General features: G+C 22.6%; 2 protein-coding genes across 4 annotated transcripts in view; one reads left to right on the top strand and one right to left on the bottom strand.

Moving 5' to 3' along the window:
- LOC134835903 (protein pangolin, isoforms A/H/I/S) overlaps window positions 1–15879 on the top strand; it is a 70878-nt gene extending 54999 nt beyond the window's left edge. For 2 of the 3 annotated variants that reach the window (XM_063850907.1, XM_063850909.1), the window contains 3 exons: window positions 2665–2830; window positions 6320–6389; window positions 14537–15879. In XM_063850907.1, coding sequence (XP_063706977.1) covers window positions 2665–2830; window positions 6320–6389; window positions 14537–15524 — 1224 coding nt within the window. In that variant the 3' untranslated portion in view covers window positions 15525–15879. Of the gene's footprint in view, window positions 1–2664; window positions 2831–4205; window positions 4360–6319; window positions 6390–14536 lie in introns of all 3 variants that reach the window. The other variant, XM_063850908.1, reaches the window with a different exon arrangement.
- Window positions 15880–19528: 3649 nt separating this feature from the next.
- The window catches only part of LOC134833951 (NPC intracellular cholesterol transporter 1 homolog 1b), a 17202-nt gene continuing 9200 nt past the window's right edge, over window positions 19529–27530 (bottom strand). The window contains exons 4-9 of the mRNA XM_063848460.1: window positions 23395–23589; window positions 23140–23329; window positions 22227–23071; window positions 21111–21226; window positions 20489–21048; window positions 19529–20017 (exon numbers count right to left, since the gene is read on the bottom strand). Of these exons, the coding sequence (XP_063704530.1) occupies window positions 19592–20017; window positions 20489–21048; window positions 21111–21226; window positions 22227–23071; window positions 23140–23329; window positions 23395–23589 (2332 nt within the window). The 3' untranslated portion in view covers window positions 19529–19591. The remainder of the gene's footprint in view (window positions 20018–20488; window positions 21049–21110; window positions 21227–22226; window positions 23072–23139; window positions 23330–23394; window positions 23590–27530) is intronic.

The raw sequence follows: 27530 nt of genomic DNA, 5'->3' as shown, positions 1-27530 counted from the left end.
CCTCTCATGTGTGCTTTTGTAAAATTTGTTCCAAGAAAATTTTTTTTTTAAGTAAAATTTTTGGTCGATCCGTAGAAAATTTTCCTATTGAGTTCATTAAGGGTCCTTATAAGGCTTTCACTTCACTATTTTTAATTTTGAGCAATTTCAATAAGGTCCTTATAAATTTTAAATAATTTTTCAATGATCTTTGAAAAATTGATTTTAGGGTCTCTAAGAGCATTTTAAGACCTTTTAATTAAGTTTTGATATTTATTTTAATTTTTTTCTTGAGATTTATGAGGTTCCAAAGCCCATTCAGTGTTCGAAATATTTTAAAAATTTTTAAAAGGATTTTTTAAAATTTTTTTAAGGTCTAAAAAAAATCTTTTGGGGTCTTAAGATTTTTTATGTATAAAAATATTTTTGATGACTTTAAATGATTTTTTATTAAAATATTTTTTCAAGAAGAATCAGTAAAAAATTATGATGAAATATATTTCTTTAAAAATTTTGAAAAAAAATCATTTAGGGTCCTTTAGGGGTCTTAAATAAATTTTGTTAAAATCACTTAAAGAGTTTTAAATTTATTTGAATGTTGTTAAAAAAGACTTAAATTTCATTCCTATAAACTTTTGAAACCTTTTGAGACCCTAATGATTTTTCAAGGATTTTTAAAGGTCATACAGGGGTCTTAAAAAATATTTTTTTAATATTAAAATCGCGTTTTGAAATGTTATAAATGCTGCTTAAAAGACTTAGAAATCTTACTATGAACTCTTTAAACGTTTTTAAGACCCTTAAAGTCTTTCAAGGTTATTTAGAGGTCATTTAAGGGTCTTAAATTTTTTTTTTTAATATTTTACAAAATTTTTGAGGGTCTCTGAACAATTTCTAAAGCAATTAATTTTTTAAATCTATAAAATAAATTTTAGGGTCTTTTAAGGGACCTCTTAAGGTGGTTTGAAGGTCATTTAGGGGTCTCAAAAACTTTTTTTGTTTAAATAAAATTCCATATCTTCAGTTTAATCAAAAAGCACGTTCGCAATGAAACCACGACGAGTTTCAACCTCTTTTTTCACTTGAATAGCACTACTCGAACATGCACTCGAGTGTCTTTGTTAATGCACATTCGGTATATTTACTTTGATCTATGATATCTAAACACTGACTGTGACAACATTTTAGCGTTTTTTTTTGTCCCAACAAAGCAACAAAAACAATTTGCATAAACTTTTTAGCTAACTCAGCGAATTATGCAGAAAAAAAATAAGACGATTTGTTTTGGAATTTTTTTTTTTCGTTAAGTAGTAAATAAAACTGAAATGAACAATTTCCGCGGGCCTCAAGATTTTAATCAAATTTGTTCACGATTTGAACAATTAATAAAGTTAAAGCTCATGTGACAGACATGTTACACCCAGATTTCTCAAGAACGCTCGAGTAAATTTTTTTAAAACCACACAAAACACACGCGAGCTATTTGTTAACATTATTAGCATTTTAAAGTTAACTTAACCTTACAAACCGTACATTCATATATGATTATATTCAAATAGAATAACAATAAAAGAATTTTTAATATACACACATTTTTCATTTAATTTTATATTTTAGATCTTGTATCAAAAAATAATAATAAAAAAAATTATCGTTTATTATTTCAAGTTTAAATGCGTATAAAAAACTAAACTAATAAAAGCAGATATTACCTTTTGATTGTAAATATCATTCGATTAGCAGATACATTTTATTACTTTTTTTTTGAGTTACTTGATGATGCAAGATGATGTGTTTTGTAATAATTACGACTAAATATCTATGTATAAGACAATAAAATGTTAAAATGTTGACTTAGACATGCCTATTATTATTATTATGCCTACACATTGATTATTTACTGCACTGCTGCTGCTGCTATCTGGTCAAATATTTGCACAACTGACTCGCTGACAAGGTGACGATGCACGAGTGATAGGAAATGTTCCGAAAAAAATCATGAAATACAGACTTTTTATCGTTTTATTTATCATATACGTTTAAAAATTGTTGTTTATTCATCATAACAATGCACAATATGCTCTAGATTTGATATGACAAAAAATATATGAACACCTTGTTATGATATATATTATATATAAAATATATAATATATTTATATTATTATTATATATAATATAATATATATTATATATATATAATATAATATATTAATAACTTTTATTATATATATATTAATTATACTATATAATAAAAATTAATAAAATATTATTAAATTATATATTATATACATATATATATATATTATATATATTTTATAATAATATATATAAAATGCATGTTAATTTTTTTAATTATATTTTTTCTTTATTTAAAATATAAAAAAAAAATTAAAATAATATTCCCGCTTTTCCTAACAACACAAAGTAACAAATTATAAAAAAAAAATATTTTTCACCGAAAAAATAATAAATAATAACAACAACAACAAAATGTATGATTTTTCGTTTGAATTTTGTATTTTCCCCAAAAAAATAAAAAAAACATGTTTGTACGATGTGACAATTAATGATGTAAACTGATGTTGTTAATAACTAAAAATATATAACAAACAAACAAAATAAAATAAAAAATTAAAAAAAAATCTAAATATATTAAAAAATACCCAAAAATTATTTCACACAGTGGCATTCATTGAGCCGGGAAGAACAGAGTATTTATTATGAGAAAGCACGGCAAGAGCGTCAATTACATATGGAATTATATCCGGGTTGGAGTGCACGCGACAATTATGGTTACGGTTCAAAGAAAAAGAAACGAAAAAAAGACAGATCGCCCGCGGATTCGGGAGGTATTGCTTTTATACTAATTTTTTATTATCTAATTTTAAGTATATTTAATTATTATAATAAAAATTATTAATAATTTTTAAGTTACAATAACAACAACAACACATACATAAACATATATATTTACAAAAAAAACACTAAAAAAAATTAATTAAAAATTATTTTAACACAAAATTGGCAAATATTTAAAAAAAAATAAATAATTTCTAATTGGCAATTAATTAATTTAAGATATATGTTGTACAAAAAAAATATATAAAAAATTTTTTGTTTGTAAATTTAATTTAAACAAATGCAAAAAAAACAAGCAGAATGAGTTTTGTTTTGTTACAAGGATTTAAGTTAAGTCATCAAAAAAAAAAAATCTGTTAGGCAAAAAAAAAATCGTTTACCGTAGTGTGTGAAATTGTGTCCTTTTGTATGTTTCCTTTTAAATATTTTCCCTTGATTGAATCATTTATATACATTTTAAACATATATATATTAATTATTATTATTATAGTGTGTGCTGTGTGTTGTTACCATTTGTCTCATGTATGATTCTGCGAGTTATTTTAATTTAATTTTTTTTTTAATTTTATTATTTAATTGTATTAGTGAATTAATTTTAACGAGAAAAATCGGCAACATATAGATTTTTAGAATTATTTACAAAAAAAACCTCCATGCATGTCAAAAAAAATTATTTTGATTTGTTGAGTTATTTTTTAATTTATTAGATCTATTAGGACCCCCTGTTCTAATAATCTTTCAAAAAAAAAAAAAAATAGTTAAGACCGAAATCGTCAAAAAATCGCCTCAATTGCTCCACAAAAAAAAATTAAGGAAGGTTTTTTAAGAAATGATTATATCAGCAAACACGCCCGAAACCGTCGAAACGATCGCAAAAAATAAAACATCGAAACTGTCTTGGGCAACGATATTCGTATAGTAATGACACTCAATCCTTGCAATGCCATGCCATACAATTTTGTTGAGGTTGTTAAAATTAAATTTTATAAAAAAAATCTTTCTACGCTCATTATATATATATATATTTATATTAGGCTTTGCTTCTCTACTTTTTTATGATTATTATTATATATATGCATATAAATATTATATATAAATATATATTCTTATTACTTTTTCTTATATAATATAATATAATATACAATTATATATCATGCATAGTACACATTTTTATTAATTATTGTTTATCTTATATATAAATATATATCAATGTTTATTAGTCACACACAAAATTTTCCATAATGTAATGCTATGTATGATAAAAAAAATTAAACAAATAATAATAATAATCTGCGGTTCCCAAAAAAAAAAAAAATAATAAATAAATAAAAAAAATCAAATAAAAAATAATCAATTGAATTATAGTGGCATGCATTGGGTCGAGAAGAGCAGGCAAAGTATTATGAACTTGCAAGACGCGAAAGACAGTTGCATATGCAAATGTATCCAGATTGGAGCTCGCGAGCAAATACACAACGAGGCAAGAAGAGGAAACGTAAACAAGAATCAAATGACGGAGGTAGAATTTCTATATATATGTATACATTAAATATATACAATTCTTTATATTATTTTTTTTTATTCATATAAATATTATATTAAATTTAAATATATATATATAGTTAGTTATAGTAGAATGTTACTTTATATACAAAAAAATACAAAAAATCTTCTCTTTCTCTCTTTTTGCTCATGCATCCTTCTTAGTTATAAATAAATATAGCTTGTTGTATTATGTTACCTTTTATACAGCTTACATTTTATTCATTTTTTTTTATTTTTCTTCTTTTTTATATACTACTAGCTATAACATACATTTATTTATCAACAATTAGAAAAATTTTATTTTAAACTATATTTGGCAAAACAAGCCAAACAATGCTAGTTTTATTTATTTTTTTTTATTTTGCAAAAAAAAAACAATCTTGGTAGCTGCATGTACCATCGTTGCAATAACATTTACATAAATAATGTTTTAAAACAATTTTTTATTCATCTACATAAAATATAAAATAAATAGTGAAATACAAACATATGCTTTATAAATAAAAATTTTTATATATTATATATAAAAAATGAAAAAAAAATGTACTAAATAAGTTAAAATATAGTCGCAAAAGCTCATTCTGCTATATTATGTTTATTTTAAATATTTACAATTTTTTAAACTAGTTTTTTTTTCGTTCGCTATTGTTTTTTAAAGATTTAGTTTCGATATATTATGCAAGTAAATGATTATTATAAATTGCCAATAATGATATACGAAGCTTTTATGCGCGCTTGTTTAATATCATATACTATAGAGTTAAATTTTTGCCAATAATTAATTAATATTAATAATAATAATTAAGTGTTAAGATTTTTTTAAATTAATTATTTTTAAATATATACATTAAATTAAGTGTTTCGATATATTAATGTTAATATTTTATATGAAAATAATTTATTTAATTAATTTTATTACAAAAAAAAACAAAAATAAATAAATAAAATATTATCATCAATATTAATTTTAATTAAATATTTTAAATAAATGATACTATTAATGTTAATACTTTATTTTTAAAATTATTTTTTTTTATAAAAAAAATATGAAAAATTTAATATTAACATCAATATTAAATATTTTAAATTAAAATTAATATTAATGATAATACTTAATTTTTTATTTAATTTTTTTAAAATATTTTTTTATAAAAAAAAATAAATGAAATATTAATATTTAATTAAATAGATTTTTAAAATTTCATATTAATGTTAATATTTTATTTTTTTATAAAAAAGAAAAAAATATATAAAAAATAAAATATTAACATTAATATTAAAAATAAAATGAAATAATTAATGTTAATATTTTATATAAAATTATTTTTTAAATAAAATTATAACATTAATATTTATTTAAATTAAATTTAAATTTTTTAAAATAAAATTAATGTTAATATTTTAGTTTTTTTTATAAAATTAATAAAAAAATAATATTGATAATTTTAATACAATTATTATTAATTTGAAATTTTCAATATCATTTTTCTATAAAAGATTAATTTCATAAAAAAAAAATAAATAAAAAATATTTTTGATTTTTATTAAATATTATTTTACTTTTTAAAGATTTTTTTTTTAATTAATCTTTTAAAGAAAAATTGATATGGAAAATTTCAAATTAATAATAATTTTATAAAAATTGTCAATATTATTTTTTTTTTATTAATTTTATAAAAAAAACTAAATATTAACATTAATTTTATTTTAAAAAATTTGAATTTAAGTTAAATAAATATTAATGTTATTATTTTATTAAAAAAATAATTAATAATAATTAAAAAAAAATTTAAATAAAAAAATAAATAAAATAAAATATTAACATTAATATTAAATAAAAAAAATAATTTTAATAATTAAAATATATGTTAAGATTTTTTAAAAATAATTATAATAAAAAAATACTAATAAAAATTTTTATTCCCTTAAATTAGGTAACAACATGAAAAAATGTCGTGCAAGATACGGATTAGACCAACAAAGTCAATGGTGTAAGCCATGCAGGTAAATACAATCAAAAAATTTTTTTATCATTATTTTTATATTATCTTTAAAAAAAAAGTTTTTATTACACATCATTATTTTCTTATTATTATTATTATTTGTGATTCTGATTCACGTATCGCTAATGATTATAATTATAAAACGATAAACAAGTCAAGTCAACAGGTTGGTCTCTTCTTAATTTTACTGTTTTTTGTGTTTTTTCTTCCTTTCATTATCTTATTAGTATTTTAACCACGAACATGTATAAAATAAAAATGTATATAAAGAAAAATATTTATCGCGTTCACCTTTGACAGTACTTTCCATAAATAAACTAGAAGTGTCGTTGTGTATAATTTTCTTAACAATCCGTCACATAATTTTAACCGAGTTCAGTTTTAATATTTTTTTTATGATTTTAAAGTTAACTTCGATATTTCTTTAGAAAAAAATTTTTTTGTGCAACGCCAAGAGTTCACAAAATAAAAGCGTATTATATATAAACATTCGGCCTACGCAACAATTATTCAATTCATATTCGTTTATAGTATCAAAAGATACGGCAGCCTCAGCAGCAGCGACAGTAAAGCAATAATAATATAATAATAAGCGAAAATAGTTGTACGAGACAGAGAAAGAGATTATTGTCATACAATTGAATTGACCATCTCGCGTGTGTATTTTTTTATTTTTTATTATTTTTTTCAAAAAGCCATTTATTTAATCCAATTGAGTGTGGAAATTGCTTATGACTCTCGTTTGTACAACTTTAATTTAAAACAAACAGAAAAGAGTGTGTAAACACTATCCATTTCAAGTGCTTTTGAATAAAAAAAAATTATTTTACCTTCAGGGAGACCAATCGGGTCATTATACATTTTTTCTGATGCGCTGCGCTGCACTGCGATACCATCGACGAATTTGTCATAACGGATTTTTCTTCGAATGTTTATAAATATTTTACCAAATTGGGAGGCAATCGACAGAGACACATAAAAATTTCTTCGTATTTCTTTAATATTATTTAAAATATATTTAGTGACAGGTAAAATGAGGCTTTAAAATGACACATCAGACATTTTCAAGTGAATGTTAATGTCATTGTCTACGATTCGCGGATAAAAATTATTTTTATAATTTATTGTTTTATTTTTTTTATACAAATTTAAGTTTTGTATGAATTTTTTTGTCAAGTTTTTTTAATAAAAAATTTAAAAATGAAATGGAAATTTTTACAGTTCAAAATATTTTTAAAAAAATTTTAATAAATTAAAAAAAAATAATAATTCAAAATTTTATTAATAAAAAATATAATTATACAATTATTACAAGTTAAAAAACTAAATTATTTATTTTTTTGTATTTAATTATTTCATATAAAAATATAATTGATTTAATTGAAAAAAAATATTCTTAAAATAAATTAAATTAAAAATTTCAACTTTTAAAATTAAAATAATTTTTTAAATTTTTTTAAAATAAAAAAAATTTAAAAAATTAAAATATTTTAATAAAAAAAAAATTAAAAATTTTAATTTAATTAATTTTAATCAAATTAAATTTATTTAAAAATTTTCAAAGTTTTAAAATTTTAATTATAGAAAAAAAATATTTAATTTAAAATTTGAAAAAATTAAATTAACTGTATTATTTTTTTTAAATATTAAAAACAATCTTTTAAAATTATTAAAGCTTAATAAAAACTAAACTAATTCAAAATATTTAATAATAATAAATATTATTGTTTAATTTGCATTAAAAATAAAATTATTAATTAAATCCATTTTTAATATTTTTTAAAAAATATTATTATTCATTTAAAAAAAATAATAAAAATTATTTTAAAAAATTATTAAAATTATATATTTTTTTACATTTATTAAAAATTTAAAAAAAAATTTTGAACTGGTAAAAAGTTTTCTATTGACTTAAAAAATTTTAATTAAAATTTTAAAAACATTTTACTCAAAAATAAATAATTACTTACCATAGTCCCGGCCTACCTGTGTTAACGGCAACAATATCCGGAGCGTCAGCTGGCTCATCTGCGTCATCGGCGTCGAATGCATCCTCGGTTGCATCGCAACACTTACAAATTGTCGGTCCCTCGAATCTCTCTCAACATTCTTCACAAGGTAGCGGACCACAAGAATCACCACAAACACCTACATATGTTAACTTATAATAAAATAATAAACAAAAAAAAAATCAATCAATAAAATAATCAACCAAAAAAAAATAAATAATCCAAAAAATTAAAAACACACAAAAAAAAACATGAGAAACCATACTAAAATACGTATAAAATAATATTATACAGATTTGAAAAAATATCGGATCCTTAAATGTGGAAACGACGGTGCGGATGACGATGATGCTGCAGCATCCGACAGCTACTTGTCACATAATTCGCATGATTATCAACATTATCATGACACGCACCACGGTATCGACCAACAAAAAAGTAACGTTAGTATCTTCGCGATGTCACAAGATTTTGATTGTTTAAAAAAAAAATTTTTTTCATTTAATTTCGTAAAGTGACACCAAACTTTTTTTTATCATGTTTGTAGATGTTGTTGTGTTTGCATCAATTTTCATAAATATAATTTTTTATTAAAAACAAAATATTTTTTTTTGTCGTGCAAAACTCTTTTTTTTTAATTGATTGATTGATTGCCTTTTCTCGCAATTGAGACATGATGCTTGCAAATTTTTATTATAACAAGTGTGATTTTTTTTATTTTTGGAATGCCAATTTATTTTCAAAGTTTTTATTTTTTTTTCGTGTTTGTGTGTTTTTTTGATGTTTTTAACCAATTAATTTATTTAACCAGGTGAGGTTGAGTTGAATAAATATTTTATTTCTGGTTTGAAGTTCGAAAATTATTTTAAAAAATAAAATATAAATATTTTAATTGATTTTTTAAAATTTTTGATTATAAAATGCATAAAAAAATTTTAAAAATTAAAAATTTAAAAACTATTAAAAATTTATTATTTAATTATTACCAATTATTTATTTTTAATTATTAAAATATTTGAAAAATTTTAAAATATTTTTCAGTTTTTTTTAATAATTAAAAATATTTATAATAATAAAAAATAATAATTAATTAATAATTTTTTATTAATAAAAAATATTTTTTTCATCTTTAAATTTTTAATTTTTTAATTAAAATAATTAATTTTTTAAAAATTAATTCAAAGAAATATTTTATAATAGATTATATTTAATGTATATAAAAATATATAATATATAAAATATTTATTTTAAATTAAACTATTATAAAATAATTATTTTTTGAATTAAAATTTTTAATTAATTAATTTAAAAAAAGAAAAGACTAAAAAAATATTTTTAAAATAGTTTTGAAAATTTTTAAACAATTTTTAACGCATTTTTAATCAAAAATTATTTATAAAAAAAAACAATTTTATTATGAAAGTTTTATTCTAAGTTTTATTTTTTAATAATCAATATTAATTATATTGAATAATTTTTAAATATTTTTTTTATCAAAAATTAATATTTTTTCATTAAAAAAATATTTCATTTAAATTTTTTAAAAAATTTAAAAAAAAAATAATTTTATTAATAAATAAAAAATAAAATTAATTTTGAAAATTAAATTAATTAATTAAAATTATTTTTTACATTTAAATTTTTTTACATTGAAAAAAAATTTTTAAAATAATTTTTGAAATTTCAAATCAAACCAAAAATAAAATAAAAATTTAACTCAACCCAAAACTGCTGATCAATGCAAAAAATTAAATCGGAATCGTCGCATCTCATCATTTTTCTCGCGCGGCAAAATTTTAGCATAATTCATTCCACTTCCAATAATAATCAAAACGCCTTCTTCTGTCGATAAGATCAGCGCAAAAGTGTACAACACTCTTTAATAAATGCAAATATGCACTTTTGCGTCGATATGTCAGTCGAGGCAACGCAACGCAAGAACAACGATCAGCCTGAAAAAAACGAAGAAACGACTAAAACCTTTTTATACATTTTTTTTTACGAACGAGATATGAACGAAAAAAAAAGAAGGAATGTATTGCAATGCCAGAGCCATTAATATTCAATAAATACGAACATTAAACAAATTATTATTACAACACAGAAGAATTATCTCTGTGTTTTTTTTTATTCTGCTCACTCAAGAGATACATAGAGCGAAAAAAGAAAGACGACGCGAGATATAGATTCAAGTGTTACTTATTTAATAAATAAAATGTATAACCGCAGACTTTTTTTTTGCATCTTCCACACATATTTCAGCTTAAGATGCGACGAAGACGACGACGACGACGGTCGAGAAATGTAATTCAATTTGCATTCTCGGTGTTTCTTCGTGGCTGTACATTAACGCTTTTCAACATTAAACATTGTATGAATTTACACCTTTTTATACCTTGAAACCTTGGGTGTGTGTGCGAAATATGAAAAAAAAAAATTAAAAAAAAAACAGCAAGCAAGTAACAACATGGATTTGATTTACAAACATAAATTGTGTTGCGTGTTACCCGATTTATTTTTTATTTTTACACTTTTTTGCGTACCTCGTCGGTTGAGGTGCATTTTATATATGATGTGTGGGCGTTGAAATTTACTAGTGTAAAAAAACTTTTTTGTCTTAAGTAGAGAAACCAAAACGAATGGTGACTCAGACGCGTGCCGAGCAATTTTTTTCTAACAATTTTGAGTCATTTCTCGAGTATTTTTGAGGGAGTTAACAGGATGTGACGAAGCGAAAAATTGGTTTGAAGAGCTTCTTGAAGGAATTTGTGGAATTAAAAGAGATTTATTGAAAGATTATTTTTTTTATTGAATTAAAAAAAATATATAAAAAATTATTTTATTTTATTTATTTTTATTTTTTTAATTAAAATGAAAAAAAAAATAAATAAGTTGAAAATTCTTTAATTATTTTTTATTTATTTTTTAATTTTATTGATTATTTTTCTTGAAAAAAATTTTTTTGGAAAATTTTTAATGAATTTTCTTCAATTATTTTAAATAAATAAATTAAATAAAAATAATTAATTAAAATTAATAATAATTATTTTTATTTTTTATAAGTTGAAAATTTATAAATTTTACAAAATTATTCAATTAAATTTATTCATTCAAATTCAAATAATATTTAATTTAATTTTATTTTTCAAGAAAAATATTTCAAGAAAAAATAAATTCAATTAAATTTTTAATTTATATTTGAACAAATAAATTTAATTGAATAAAAAAATACATTTTAATTTATTATTAATAATAATATAAATTAAATAATTAAAATATTTTAATATTAAAAAAATAAAATATTTTTCTTGAAAAATAAAATAAAATTAAATATTATTTTTAATTTGAATTAATTTGAATGATTAAATTTAATTGAATAATTTTGTAAAATTTATAAATTTTCAACTTATAAAAAATAAAAATAATTATTATTAATTTTAATTACTTATTTTTATTTAAACATAATATTTATTAATATAAATTATTTTTTTAATAAATTTTTAAACTCAATTTTCTCTAAATAATTTTCCTCATTGAAATATTCAAAATTATTCAAAATAATTTAAGTTAAAAATGAAAATAACTTAAAAAAATAAATAATGAATATTTTTTTTTTATTTATTGATTTTTTTAATCAAAACTATATATTTTATCAAATTTATTATTTTTTACTCTGCATATTTTTTTTTAAATTTTATTTATTTATTCTTAAATTTATTTTTAATATTTTATTTAAAAAAAAAAAAATAAATATTAATTTTAAAAAAAAATTAAAATCCATTCAAAATGAAAAATTTGTACAAAAAATAAGAAAAAGTTAAAAACTGAAGCTACCAACAAGAATTCCTTCAATCTCAAACCATATTTTAACGCATTAACGTTCACAACAATTCCTATATATGCACTTTTAAGCAACAATAAGTCATGAACGCAATTCTATACTTAAAAGCAGAACAAAAAAAAACTGAAGAAAAAACGACTTCTGGTCTGTTCCGTTCTGCTCCATTCTCTGCATATATGCAAACATTCAACTCGACAAGAAAAAGAAATAAAAAAAAATGAAGAAAATCTACACAAAAGGCAGTTTCAGCAGCTCAAGTACTACCGAGAGTAACATGGCATGGCAGCATAAAAGCATAAACATACTTTTTTCTCTCTCGTTTCGTTCTTTTTTCTTTTTGTATACAATGAAGTTTTTATAGTTCACTTGAAATTGAAATAAAAAGCGAGTAGTGAGCTCAAGTCAAGTAAGAAGAAAAAACGTAAAAATACATAACAAAACATAAAATGAAATTAAATGGTCTCCACTAAATGCATACAAAGATGTGCGCGAGGAATGGAGAAAAAAACATGAATACACTTTAATAAATATAAAAACGAATGTTAATGTTATATATGTTGTTTGTAAGTTTGTAATAATGAAGCTACTGGAATTTTATTTTAACCACAGTTCAAGTCGGTTAAAGTTATAAAATATTAAAAGAAAAAAAAATTCCGAAAAAAAATATGCGACAACGCCGGGAACATTAAAAACAACATTAATATATATAATTATAAACAAATAATAAATAAATCAAGAATGTGATATATGAGGTGCGCATACAGAAACACTCGAGTCTGTGTGTGATGATGTCATCATAATTTAAGTCAAGATTCACGACAATTGATAAAAAATATCAGTTTGGAATTTCGTATATGATTCTAATGCGTTACAAAGAATTTTAAACATTAAATTTTGCTTTTTTGTAAATTTTATTTGTCCGTCAATTTAATTAAAAATATTAATTTATTTAAACATTTATTAAATATTTAATTAAAAAAAAAATAAAATTTCATAATATCAATAAAAACAATAAATTAAATAAAAATTAAAATTTTAATAAAAAAATTAAAAAAAGTCATGAAATTATTTTTAAAAAAAATTATTTTTTTTTTAAATTAAAATTATTATTTAAAAATCATTTAATTTTATTTTTTTTTTTAATTTTTTGTTTTATAAGATTTTTAAAAATTTATTTTTAAATTTTTAAAAATAAAATAATTTTCACCATTATATATTTCTTTATAAATTATTTAAAATTTATTATATTTTTTGTTTTAAAATTTTTTAAATATTTAAAAAAAAAAAATAATAATAAATTAAATTAAATTTATTAATAATTTAATTCTTTTTTTGTTATTTATAAAAAATAATTCATTCAAGAATTTTTATTCTTAAAATTAAAATTATTAATTTTTTTATTTCAATTAATTCAACATAAAATATTTAAAATTAATAATTTTTTTACATTTTAAAATCATTTTTTTATTTAATATTTTTAAACATTTTTAATTTCAAATAATTTTAAATTTTTTTATTTTTTTTTTTAAATCATTTGAAATTTTATAACATTTTTTATTTCAAAAAATAATAAATTTTTTATTTAAAAAAAATTAATTATATTAACAAATTTAATTTATTAATATATATTTTTTTTATAATTTATAAAAAATAAATCATTCAATTCAGAAATTTTATTAGAATTTTTAATTATAAAATAAATTAAAATTATTAAATTTTTAATTTTAATAATTTAAACATAAAATATTTAAAATTGATAAATTAGCGATTTTTTATATTTTAATTTTTTTTTTATATAAAATTCAAAAATATAATTTTTATTTAAAAAAAATAATATTAAATATTATTTAAAAAATTTAAAAACGAATAAAAAAAATATTTTTTTAAAATTAAAAAAAAATTAACCAAAAACACGCTCAAGTCGTTAAATTTACCAAAAGCTTTAATATCTAAATTTTTTTATTTGCCAGTAGAATAAAAAAATAAATCAATGTTGTGTGTCACATATTGTACATTAAGAAATTTGTCATGATTTCTGATAATCAATTTTTTTATTATTAATATTTTTACTTTTAACTCGACTACGAATTTTTTGCATGGTTTTACATTGTTGTCGATGCGTTTTTATTTCTTAAAAAAAAATAATTCTCAACGTCGTTTGTTTTTTTTAATCGCAATTCCTCAAAAGTTTTGTAGTTTTAGAAGCTTTTTGAATGATGATGTATTTTTCGATGTTTTTTTTTTTAATTTTTTTGTAATAAAATAATTTCTAATAATTTTTTTTTTAAATTTTCACAGGCGAAAGAAGAAATGTATTCGTTATAAGGAAGTGGATCAAAATAACGAAGAAAGCATAGACATGGACAACCATCATTCCGACGATAATTTAGGCAGTTGTGGCAGCGTCGACGACGCCAAAACCCCCGACGACGATTGCGAGTCGCTGAACCAGTCGATGTCGAGTCCCGGTTGTCTTTCCGGCTTGTCGAGCCTTCAAAGTCCCTCCACGAGTCTCGCGAGTCCTTTGAATCTGCTTGCAAGTCCTTCAACGCCAATCGCCTTTCACGAGCAGCAACAACAGCAATTGGCGCACGAAGCAGCGCAAAATCACATCAACAACATGAAAAAAGCGGCAGCGGCACTTGGGATGACAAATGGCGACGTCGTGATCAAAACGGAGACGGAATTCAATCAAAAACGTGATAACCCGAAAATGATGCCGGAAGACGAGTGCAGTCGGAGTAACAAGCAACCCCTGAATAACGTGCCAGAGAAACAAAAACCACCAGATATGTCGTCGTCGTCGTCCGCGTCGTTATTTTATGATAAGTTAGCATTAATTAAACCACCAAGCACCGCCGCATCGTCTCTAAGTGCCAATTTACGTGATAATCCGCAACATCCGCAGCATCCGCTGAACATCAACCAATTAACGCGTCGCGATTACTCCTCGAATGGATCTCCAATTATGCAACGGAAGGGCGCCCCGACGCCCACGAGCGGTTTTTCGCCCTTTAACAGCCCGTTTCCGCCCTCGCCGCCCAACCAGTACTTGCATCGGCAATTCCTCGCCGACAATTACAACTCGCTGCAGTCCCATCACACCGCCCACGCCTTGCACAATCTCCATTTGCAGTCCTCGCTGAATGCACATGCGATTTTTTCGGCTGCCGGCAACTCGGCGATGGTCCAACGAGCAGCAGGAACGGGCGTCAGTAATCAACGCGGCGATAATCCGAATGCGGCAGCAGCGACGACTGACAACAGTGCCATCAGTGTCACGTAACACAGTTTTTTCCTCGCTTGTCGGGGTTCACGCATGCCATAAACAACAAAAAAAAATACTAATAGGGCCTAGTTAATATTCACAAAAAAAAAAATGACGCTTTAAATTAAATTTTTAACAAAAATCACGCAAACGTACAGAAAAATACTAAATTCGTTCACGTGACTGAGGGACGTGCATGAAAAAAATGCAAAAATAGTTTTTTAAGGATCCGATTTTATTCGAATTATCCGGACCAACACTGAAAGAGTCGCCAATAATACAGCATTTAATTTTTAACTCTAACAGCAACAAATACTCAAAAAACCAAATTTTAACGTAAACCATTTTTTTTTAGTAATAGAATGGTGCTAAAGGGTGCTTTTTTTTATTAATTTCTTTAAAAAAATAATTTTTTTTTAAATTTTTAATTAATTAATTTAATTTAATAAATTAATTTTTTATTTTTTTTTTAAATTTTTAAAATTAATATTTTTTGATAAAATTAATTAATTTACATTAAATTGATCAAATTTCGTGCTAAAAATGTATCCGTGGACCGTTTACACAAATGATACATTTTTTAATGGCGTTAACGGCAAATTTGAAGTGATTTTTAATGTTAATTTTTAATTATTTTTTATTAAAAATATTAATAAATAAAATATAATAATTTTAAATTATTTAAATTTTTTTATTAAAATAATTAATCAAAATTTTCATAAAAAATAATTATTAAAATTTTTTATAAAAATAATTTTTAATTTTTTTTAATTAATTTTTTAAAATTTCAAATTAATTTTTTTAATTATTTTTTTTTTTAATTTTTTTTAAATTTATTTATAATTAATTTTTATTTTTTTTTATTTATTAAATATTTAAATTTTTTTTATAATTTTTCCAAAACTATTTTAATTTTTTTAATTAAAATTTTCGCACCCTTTAAAAGCCTAAAAAATAATAAATACATGCACTAATAAAAAAAAAAACAGAAAATAGTTTTCAAAAAAATAGAGAGAAAAATCACAATTTGTAAATAAATTAAAATAAACAAAAGAAAAAAATATTTCTGAACACACACACAACACAATGTAATGTTATTATATATTGTAGTAGGATTAGACCAGAAAAAATTAGTGAATTAAGTAATAAATGTATACAAAAAAAAAATAATGAATAAAATGGTTAAAAATATAAAAATAAATAAATAAATGTATAAATAAATTAATACATATAAAAAAAAGTAACGTAAAAACATTTAAATATTAAGTAACAAGAGATATTAGTTTGTTACTGTACATAAGTAAATATTTTGCCAAATTAGGATTATAAGTTAAGAAGTTATGAGAGAAAAATAAAATATAAATGATGACAGCGATGCGATATAAATAAAAAAAAATCACACACTCATACAGGATATGATTAAAAAAAATTTGAGAGGAATGAATCTTTTTATCACGTTTTTACTGTACTTGTGTTTAAAAAAATTGGAAATTAATATAAAAATAAAATTTTAATGAAAAAAAATAATTTTTTACCCCAATTTATTAAAATAATAAAAATTTACCTTTTACAAAAAATAAAATAAAAAATTAGAATAAATGTGCCAATCGATCGAAACCCTCACACAGAAAGACTTTTAAAAATCGAATTTATATATTATATTCGTTAATCCTATATAAACAAAAAATAAATCAATTTCTATATATTTAATAATAATTAAAATTTAAAAAAAAACATTCCTCTGTCAGAACTTTCGAGCGACTGAGTTTCAAAATTTTTAATAAGCCACAAGTACAGCTATAGACATCATTTATTATATTTACCGCAACCTATTTGACTTAAAATAACTTTATATATATTAAACAAACAAAATAAAAAAAAGTATATATTTAAATTGATACAAAAAAAAAATAATTAAACAAAAATTAAAATAATGAATGGATTTATACTATAAAAAAATATTAATCAATGAGAGATGATTCAATCATAATGACTGTGTTATATTATTATTATTAACTTCCTTTTTTTAACTTTTTTTTTTAAATTACTACTATATCTATGAAAAAAATGGCATTTTATTAAAAAAAAATTAAGTTGAATTTTAATTAATCAAAAAATGGAGATTTTTATTATTTTTTAAATGTATATTTTTTATTAAAAAAAAAAAATTTTATAATTTTTTATTTTTCTTCCATTTCTTTAAAAAAAATCAAAAAGAAACCTATATCAAAAGCTTTACCTAAAACTTTTAAGTTTTAAAGAAATTTTTATTAATTTTATTATTTTTTAAGTACTTTATCACCTTTCTTCCATTATTTTTTAATTTTTTATAATTAAAAAAAAAATCTTTTTCTCATGTGCAAATCTTGACCGGAAATTGCTGGTTCAATTACTACTTTAAGTTCTATTTTTGGCACATTTATGATCGCATCAACAACCAACAAATAACATGTATTCAACTAAAAAAAAAATTGTGTAATATTGTTTCGAATGGAAAAATGTAATAAAAAAATGTCCTTGTACAATTAATTATTATATAATTAAAGAGAACAAAAAAAAATGTAAGAAAAAATATAAATTAAATGTCAATGTTGATTAAGTTCTGTATGTTAATTAATCATTAATTAAAATTATTACTTATTATTATTATTATTTTTGTATTAAAATTTAATATGAAAAGAAAAATTTATTATATAAAAATACAGAAAGAAAAAGAGAAAAACAGTGAAAAAAATTAAATGATAAAAATAAAACTTAGCATGAAGAAAATAATATGAAAAAAATTAAATATGTTTGTTTTTATTTATTAATTTTTGGGGAAATATTTAATGAGAAGGTGAGTATTTTTTTAAATTATAGTTATATTTTTAAATATATTTTTTTAAAAAATTATATGGCGGACAAAATTAATATTATTTTACATTATTTATGCATATAATTTTTAAAAAATCATACTAAATATCAAAAATTATACGAAAAAATAAATTAATTTATACAATTTAAACTTCGATTTGAGCTCAAATTTTTGATATTTCGTATATAAAAATTTTATATATAAATTATATGCATATTATATACATATTATATGCATATAATATACATATAATATATATATACCTAATATAGAAAAAAATAATTTTGTCCGCAGCTTTATTATTATTTAATATTAATAAAAAAAAATAAATAAAATAAAAATTAATATTAAATAAAAATTTAAAAAATAACTTAATTTTATTTTAGAAATATTTTTTTAAATAAATTTTTAATTTTTAAATAAATATTTTAATTTTTTATAAATAATTTTTATTTTTTTTATTTACTATTAATTATTTTTTTAATAAGAAATTATTATAAAAAAATCAAAAATCTCAATTATATTTTAATTTTTAAATTTTTCAAAGTAATTTAATTTTTAAATTTTATATTTTATTCATTAATTTTAATATATTTTAAATAATTATTTTGAAAACTGATAATTTTTTAATTATTAAAAATATTTCGAAAAAAAAAAAATCAAAATAATTTAAAGTATTTATTAAAATTATTTTTAATTATTTTGTGAGTAATTTATCATTTTTTATAAATTATACAAAAATTAAAATTTTTTTAAACATAAATTCGTTAAATGTATAAAATTAAAAAATTATAAAAAAAAATATTTAAAATAATTATGTAAGTTATTTTTAAAAATAACTTCAATTAAAATAAAATTTTGTTTCATAAAATTGAAAAATAAATAAAATTATAATTTATAAATTAAAAAAAATACAAAACTTACGAAAAAGTCTTAATATAACTTTAGTAATAATTAAAACACATCATATATAATATATATATTATTTTTATTTTTCAACCTCATTAATACTCTGTAATTAATAAAAATAACATTTTTTCTTAAATCTGCTAAAATTTAATTCTAAAGTCGCTAACTTAATATCAATAACGGTAAAAAAATTGCTATTTAAATATTTTTAATTTTTTTTTTCATCAAAAAAGTTAAATATATATATTTTTACGAAACCATGTATTTTGATTAATAAAATAATTCCTAGCATAAAATTACAAAATTTACAAAGCCCTAAAGTTTAAAGTCTCACACGATCGTCTCCATTGACATCCGCTATCGAGCCAAAGGGCGACGGTAACTCGACCGTTGTTTGCGTCGACTGAATCGTCTGGATGGATTGCGAGCTTGCCATTATTTTGTCGGCATTGTCACGCACTTTTGATCGCGGTCCCACGAAACTAAGTACAACTGGCAGTAAAATCAAGCCATGCGCTCCGCCAATCAGCACAATGCCCAAATACATGCGGAAATAGAAGATTTGGAAAATTTGCGATTTGGCGAAGGCGAGAACGACAATTCCGGCAAATTTGGTCAACGTGATGCCGGATAAGACGCTACTTCCGGTGTTGGTGAGGGCATGAGCAGCTCGTTCGAGGGACGTTCCAACGCATTGCGTGTAGGAGCGAACTGTGTGGGAGACGAATTCGACGCCGATGCCAACGCACTAAAAGAAAAATTTAAAAAAAATGAAAAATATTAAAAATTTTCAGGAATTATTTTAAAAAAATTTAATTCAACTAAATTTAAAAAAAAAATAATTTAAAATTAATTTAATTTAAAAAATAATCTTTTAATTTAATTATTTAATTTAATTTAATTAATTAATTTTAAAAAATGATTTTTTAATTATTTAATTTTTTTATTAATTAATTTTTTTAAAAATCAAATTTTTTTAAGTTTAAAAATTATTTAAAAATTAAAATTTATTTTTTTTTTATCTTAAAAAATAATTTTTAAATTTTTAAAATGTTGTAAAAAAATTAATTTTTTAAAAATTTAAAATTAATTTTTTATTTTTTTATTTAAAAAATTATTAATTTTTTTTAATTCAAAAATTTTAAAATTAAAAAAAAATAATTTAATTAAAAAAAAACTAAATTAAATTTTTTAAAAATATTTTTAAATGAAAACTTACCACAACGAGGTTAACTAACGACACAGCATTCAAAGAAATATTCCACATCCACATCATGCCGCCCATATTGATGACAATGAGAGTTACCATCACAAGAACCGTGACAGCTGAGACAAAATCCAAGCCCGTAACGACAAAAGTCACCACAAAAATGGCCAAAAGTGACAATCCAATGGACAATGCCGAGTCTTCCCATATCGTCAAATACTGCTCATAATACACATAAAACACAGAATACGGGAAAACTGTCACATTTTTGTCGTGTTTCTCGAACATTTTGTTCAAATCGTCACTCAAGAGTCTTGCTTGCTTCAGTGCCGTGTAAAATTCCTTCGAAGTGATCACCGTTGTGTGATAAGACATGAAATACGAGTCGTTAACGTGAGGATTTCCGTTTTTATCCAAGATGTAATTGACTCCGGCAGCATAGGCAGCTCGTCCTCCCTTCGCACAAGACGTTGTTGGTAAATCAAAGAGGTAAAATGGGATATATTTGTTGAAAGTATCGAGCGAGGGACGGATATTGTCTTTGTCGTAGGATTTGGAGCAACGTTCACAAGCTAAAAATTAAATTTTTAATATTTTTTTAAGTTTTTAGATTAAAAAATAAGAAATTTCTTACTATAATTCTCGCTGGGACAGAATTTTCCATCGTCAGTCTGTTTGCAACAACCATCAGCTGCGACCCAATCAAAGAAGTCATCAAGCCAAGATGATGAGGGACGAGCAATTGCCGTTCTATGAAGAAAATTTGATTATTTTTTTTTAAATATTTTCGTTAAAATTGTGTCAAAAATATGAAAAATTTCAAGAAATTAATTTTAAAATAATTTTTGAATTTAATTTTTTATGTTTTTCAATCAAAATTGTGTCATTTTTAAAAAATTAAAAATTTTCCCAAAAATTTGACAGCTGTCATTTGTCAAAAAATTTTAAATTAGAAAAATTCTTTAAAAAATCAAATTTATAAGTTATTTTTTGTATGAAATTTGACAGTTTTAATAAAAATTCGTATTGGAAATGTCAAAAAATAAATACATTTTATTAGAAATTTTGACAGCTGTCAAACATGAAAGATCTGAAAAAATTAAAAAAAAAATTGACGTGAATGAAATTTACCAATTTTCGGTCAAAATTGAAAAATTTTTATACCAAAAATATTCATTAAATGCTAAAATAATAAAATTTTGACAGATGTCAAATTTCTGTCAACTGAAAAAATTCTTAAAATATTTAAAGCTTTAGAAATTTCTTATAATTTTCTGTAAATTTCATTCATTTTTGATTAAATTTAGGATCAAAAGCATTTAAAAATTGAATTTTTAGCAAAAAATTTGACAGCTGTCAAATATCAAATTTTTGTAAAAATTAATTTTTTTGTTAAAATTTTGACTTTTATGCAATTTTTCTTCTTTTTCTTTAAATTTTGATCAAAATAATAACTTAAATGTTAAAAAAATTAAAATTTTGGATAAACTTTGACATTTGTCATCTGTCAAAATTTGACATCTAAAGAAATTACTTAAAAAAAACATTTTTTAAACAATTTCTTGCAATTTTTATTATTAAAATATGAGAAAAAAGTTAGAAAAAGTAAATTTTTAATGAAATTTTATGTTAAAAATTAATTTCTAAACAATTTAGAAACAATTTTCTTACGAAATTTAAGATTTTTTCATATTTTTTGACAAATTTTATATTTTCAGCTGTCAAAATAACAAAAACAAATGTCACTTACATGTTCGAATATTCCGACGCTGCATAAATCAACGTGTTCAAAGAGTCATTATTGCATTTAATTCCGCCACAAATCAAATTCTGATCATTTTCATTCGAGAAATCCAATCCATTTTTCACGACAAAATAAACTGGAGGTCCCATGCTGAACAAATCCTCCATATATTTGAAATACTTGACGATATGCGAGTCTTTCGGCATGGACAAGCTCTGATCGAGTCCCGGTTCAATGGAAGGCACAACCATAATCGAGAAACAAGTCCAAATCGTGAAAATCACAACGACGCAATATCGCACGGGTTTCAAGAGCAAAAATGGCGTATACATCATGTCAAAAATCTTGTGAAGTACTCCGTGCGTTGCTTCCGTGTTTGGTTTTTCCTTCGTTTTGACGCAGCAGAACAAGTCGACACGTTGCGATCGGACCCGTTTCTCATCGAGACACATCAGTGCCAAGAAAGCCGTGATTTGGAAGAGAAAATCCAAGAAAATTGCCACTGTTGCGTAATAAGCGAACGTTTTCACCGCCGGCATGTCCGATAAGGCGCCAATTCCGAAGCAGAAACACTCCGAAGCGCTCGTCAAGAGGATCGAGGGACCAACTTGACCCAAAGCGACACCCAATCCGTGCGAAATATCCTCATATTGACGTTTATCGAGGCGATTGTACGTGTGAACGAGGATGAAAATGTTGTCAACGCCCACTGCAAGCACCAAAAATGGGATAACTTCGATCGTCAACATCGTCGTTGAGAGTCCAATGTACCCGAAAATGCCCAAACTGCAAAGAACTGACGCCAGAACGATCACGATGCCGCCGAGAGCTAAAGTTACCTTAGATTCTAACTAAAAAATTGAAGAAAAAAATTAAATTAACGACTTTTTTCGCTAAAATTAGGTGAAAAAAAACTCACGAAAAATGTTTTTAAGCTACGAATACGTCCGAGTGCGAACATAATATACAAAAACATAACAGCATAGCTGATTATCACAGTGTAAGACTCCGCCTTTGACATGTCTTGGATGCCATCTTCGATGGAACGCTCAGAATTGTACGCAAAATCGAATAGCTCGCTTGTGTAATTCTCCAAATGTTCAACGAAACTGCAAGAAAAAACAAATTTTTAATGAAAAATTATGAAATTTTTGATTTTTTAGAGGAAACTTACAGTTTTTCCCATTTCATTGCAGGTTCCAAGGCAGTTTTGTTCAAGTGATTTTGCACAACGAAGGTAAGGACAACGCCAGTTGCGGTTTTGAAGTCGATTGATTTTCCATTTTCGGGTTTGGCGAATCCTCCAGCGACGAGTTCAGGCTCTGATGGACCTCCCCACACAGAAAGGCATGATGGGTCGTAAGGGTTTCTGAAAAAAATTGAGAAAATTGTTAAGAAAAGTTTTAAAAAATTAAAAAAAAAATTTTTTTCAAGTTCAATTTTTTGGCAGTTTTGAGTTAAAAAATGATTAAAAATGATAAATTAGAGCCCTCTGACAAATTTTTATCCATTTGGAGCAAAATTTGACAAAATTGGCTTTGACACAGTTTTTGACACAGTTTTTTTGCTCTTGATTTAGTTTTTAAAACAAAACTATGTCAAAGAAAAAAATTTTTTTTCAGTTTCAATTTTTTGGCAGTTTTGAGTTAAAAAATGATTAAAAATGATAAATTAGAGCCCTCTGACAAATTTTTATCCATTTGGAGCAAAATTTGACAAAATTGGCTTTGACACAGTTTTTGACACAGTTTTTTTGCTCTTGATTTAGTTTTCAAAACAAAACTATGTCAAAGAAAAAAAATTTTTTCAGTTTTAATTTTTTGGCAGTTTTGAGTTATAAAATGATTAAAAATGATAAATTAGAGCCCTCTGACAAATTTTTATCCATTTGGAGCAAAATTTGACAAAATTGGCTTTGGCTTTGACACAGTTTTTGACACAGTTTTTTTGCTCTTGATTTAGTTTTTAAAACAAAACTATGTCAAAGAAAAAAAATTTTTTCAGTTTCAATTTTTTGGCAGTTTTGAGTTAAAAAATGATTAAAAATGATAAATTAGAGCCCTCTGACAAATTTTTATCCATTTGGAGCAAAATTTGACAAAATTGGCTTTGACACAGTTTTTGACACAGTTTTTTTGCTCTTGATTTAGTTTTTAAAACAAAACTATGTCAAAGAAAAAATTTTTTTCAGTTTCAATTTTTTGGCAGTTTTGAGTTAAAAAATGATTAAAAATGATAAATTAGAGCCCTCTGACAAATTTTTATCCATTTGGAGCAAAATTTGACAAAATTGGCTTTGACACAGTTTTTGACATAGTTTTTTTGCTCTTGATTTAGTTTTCAAAACAAAACTATGTCAAAGAAAAAAAATTTTTTCAGTTTCAATTTTTTGGCAGTTTTGAGTTAAAAAATGATTAAAAATGATAAATTAGAGCCCTCTGACAAATTTTTATCCATTTGGAGCAAAATTTGACAAAATTGGCTTTGACACAGTTTTTGACACAGTTTTTTTTTGCTCTTGATTTAGTTTTCAAAACAAAACTATGTCAAAGAAAAAAAATTTTTTTCAGTTTCAATTTTTTGGCAGTTTTGAGTTAAAAAATGATTAAAAATGATAAATTAGAGCCCTCTGACAAATTTTTATCCATTTGGAGCAAAATTTGACAAAATTGGCTTTGACACAGTTTTTGACACAGTTTTTTTTTGCTCTTGATTTAGTTTTTAAAACAAAACTATGTCAAAGGAAAAAATTTTTTTCAGTTTCAATTTTTTGGCAGTTTTGAGTTAAAAAATGATTAAAAATGATAAATTAGAGCCCTCTGACAAATTTTTATCCATTTGGAGCAAAATTTGACAAAAATTGCTTTGACACAGTTTTTGACACAGTTTTTTTGCTCTTGATTTAGTTTTCAAAACAAAACTATGTCAAAGAAAAAAATTTTTTTCAGTTTCAATTTTTTGGCAGTTTTGAGTTAAAAAATGATTAAAAATGATAAATTAGAGCCCTCTGACAAATTTTTATCCATTTGGAGCAAGATTTGACAAAATTGGCTTTGACACAGTTTTTGACATAGTTTTTGACACAGTTTTTTTCTTGATTTAGTTTTCAAAACAAAACTATGTCAAAGGAAAAAATTTTTTTCAGTTTCAATTTTTTAGCAGTTTTGAGTTAAAAAATGATTAAAAATGATAAATTAGAGCCCTCTGACAAATTTTTATCCATTTGGAGCAAAATTTGACAAAATTGGCTTTGACACAGTTTTTGACACAGTTTTTTTGCTCTTGATTTAGTTTTCAAAACAAAACTATGTCAAAGAAAAAATTTTTTTCAGTTTCAATTTTTTGGCAGTTTTGAGTTAAAAAATGATTAAAAATGATAAATTAAAGCCCCTCTGATAAATTTTTATGCATTTGGAGCAAAATTTGACAAAAATTGCTTTGACACAGTTTTTGACACAGTTTTTGACACAGTTTTTTTCTTGATTTAGTTTTCAAAACAAAACTATGTCAAAGGAAAAAATTTTTTTTCAGTTTCAATTTTTTGGCAGTTTTGAGTTAAAAAATGATTAAAAATGATAAATTAGAGCCCTCTGACAAATTTTTATCCATTTGGAGCAAAATTTGACAAAATTGGCTTTGACACAGTTTTTGACACAGTTTTTTTGCTCTTGATTTAGTTTTCAAAACAAAACTATGTCAAAGGAAAAAATTTTTTTCAGTTTCAATTTTTTGGCAGTTTTGAGTTAAAAAATGATTAAAAATGATAAATTAGAGCCCTCTGACAAATTTTTATCCATTTGGAGCAAAATTTGACAAAATTGGCTTTGACACAGTTTTTGACACAGTTTTTTTGCTCTTGATTTAGTTTTCAAAACAAAACTATGTCAAAGGAAAAAATTTTTTTCAGTTTCAATTTTTTGGCAGTTTTGAGTTAAAAAATGATTAAAAATGATAAATTAGAGCCCTCTGACAAATTTTTATCCATTTGGAGCAAAATTTGACAAAATTGGCTTTGACACAGTTTTTGACACAGTTTTTTTGCTCTTGATTTAGTTTTTAAAACAAAACTATGTCAAAGAAAAAATTTTTTTCAGTTTCAATTTTTTGGCAGTTTTGAGTTAAAAAATGATTAAAAATGATAAATTAGAGCCCTCTGACAAATTTTTATCCATTTGGAGCAAGATTTGACAAAATTGGCTTTGACACAGTTTTTGACATAGTTTTTGACACAGTTTTTTTCTTGATTTAGTTTTCAAAACAAAACTATGTCAAAGGAAAAAATTTTTTTCAGTTTCAATTTTTTGGCAGTTTTGAGTTAAAAAATGATTAAAAATGATAAATTAGAGCCCTCTGACAAATTTTTATCCATTTGGAGCAAAATTTGACAAAATTGGCTTTGACACAGTTTTTGACACAGTTTTTTGCTCTTGATTTAGTTTTCAAAACAAAACTATGTCAAAGAAAAAAAATTTTTTCAGTTTCAATTTTTTGGCAGTTTTGAGTTAAAAAATGATTAAAAATGATAAATTAGAGCCCTCTGACAAATTTTTATCCATTTGGAGCAAGATTTGACAAAATTGGCTTTGACACAGTTTTTGACATAGTTTTTGACACAGTTTTTTTCTTGATTTAGTTTTCAAAACAAAACTATGTCAAAGGAAAAAATTTTTTTCAGTTTCAATTTTTTAGCAGTTTTGAGTTAAAAAATGATTAAAAATGATAAATTAGAGCCCTCTGACAAATTTTTATCCATTTGGAGCAAAATTTGACAAAATTGGCTTTGACACAGTTTTTGACATAGTTTTTGACACAGTTTTTTTCTTGATTTAGTTTTCAAAACAAAACTATGTCAAAGGAAAAAATTTTTTTCAGTTTCAATTTTTTAGCAGTTTTGAGTTACAAAATGATTAAAAATGATAAATTAGAGTCCTCTGACAAATTTTTATCCATTTGGAGCAAGATTTGACAAAAATTGCTTTGACACAGTTTTTGACATAGTTTTTGACACAGTTTTTTTCTTGATTTAGTTTTCAAAACAAAACTATGTCAAAGGAAAAAATTTTTTTCAGTTTCAATTTTTTTAGCAGTTTTGAGTTACAAAATGATTAAAAATGATAAATTAGAGCCCTCTGACAAATTTTTATCCATTTGGAGCAAGATTTGACAAAAATTGCTTTGACACAGTTTTTGACATAGTTTTTGACACAGTTTTTTTCTTGATTTAGTTTTCAAAACAAAACAATGTCAAAGGAAAACATTTTTTTCAGTTTCAATTTTTTAGCAGTTTTGAGTTTTTAAATGATTAAAAAT

The sequence above is a fragment of the Culicoides brevitarsis genome, chromosome 3 (assembly GCF_036172545.1).
Source record: "Culicoides brevitarsis isolate CSIRO-B50_1 chromosome 3, AGI_CSIRO_Cbre_v1, whole genome shotgun sequence".
Lineage (NCBI taxonomy): Eukaryota > Metazoa > Arthropoda > Insecta > Diptera > Ceratopogonidae > Culicoides > Culicoides brevitarsis.
The sequence above is the reverse complement of the archived record's forward strand: the minus strand, read 5'-3'. Positions and strand labels throughout refer to the sequence as shown.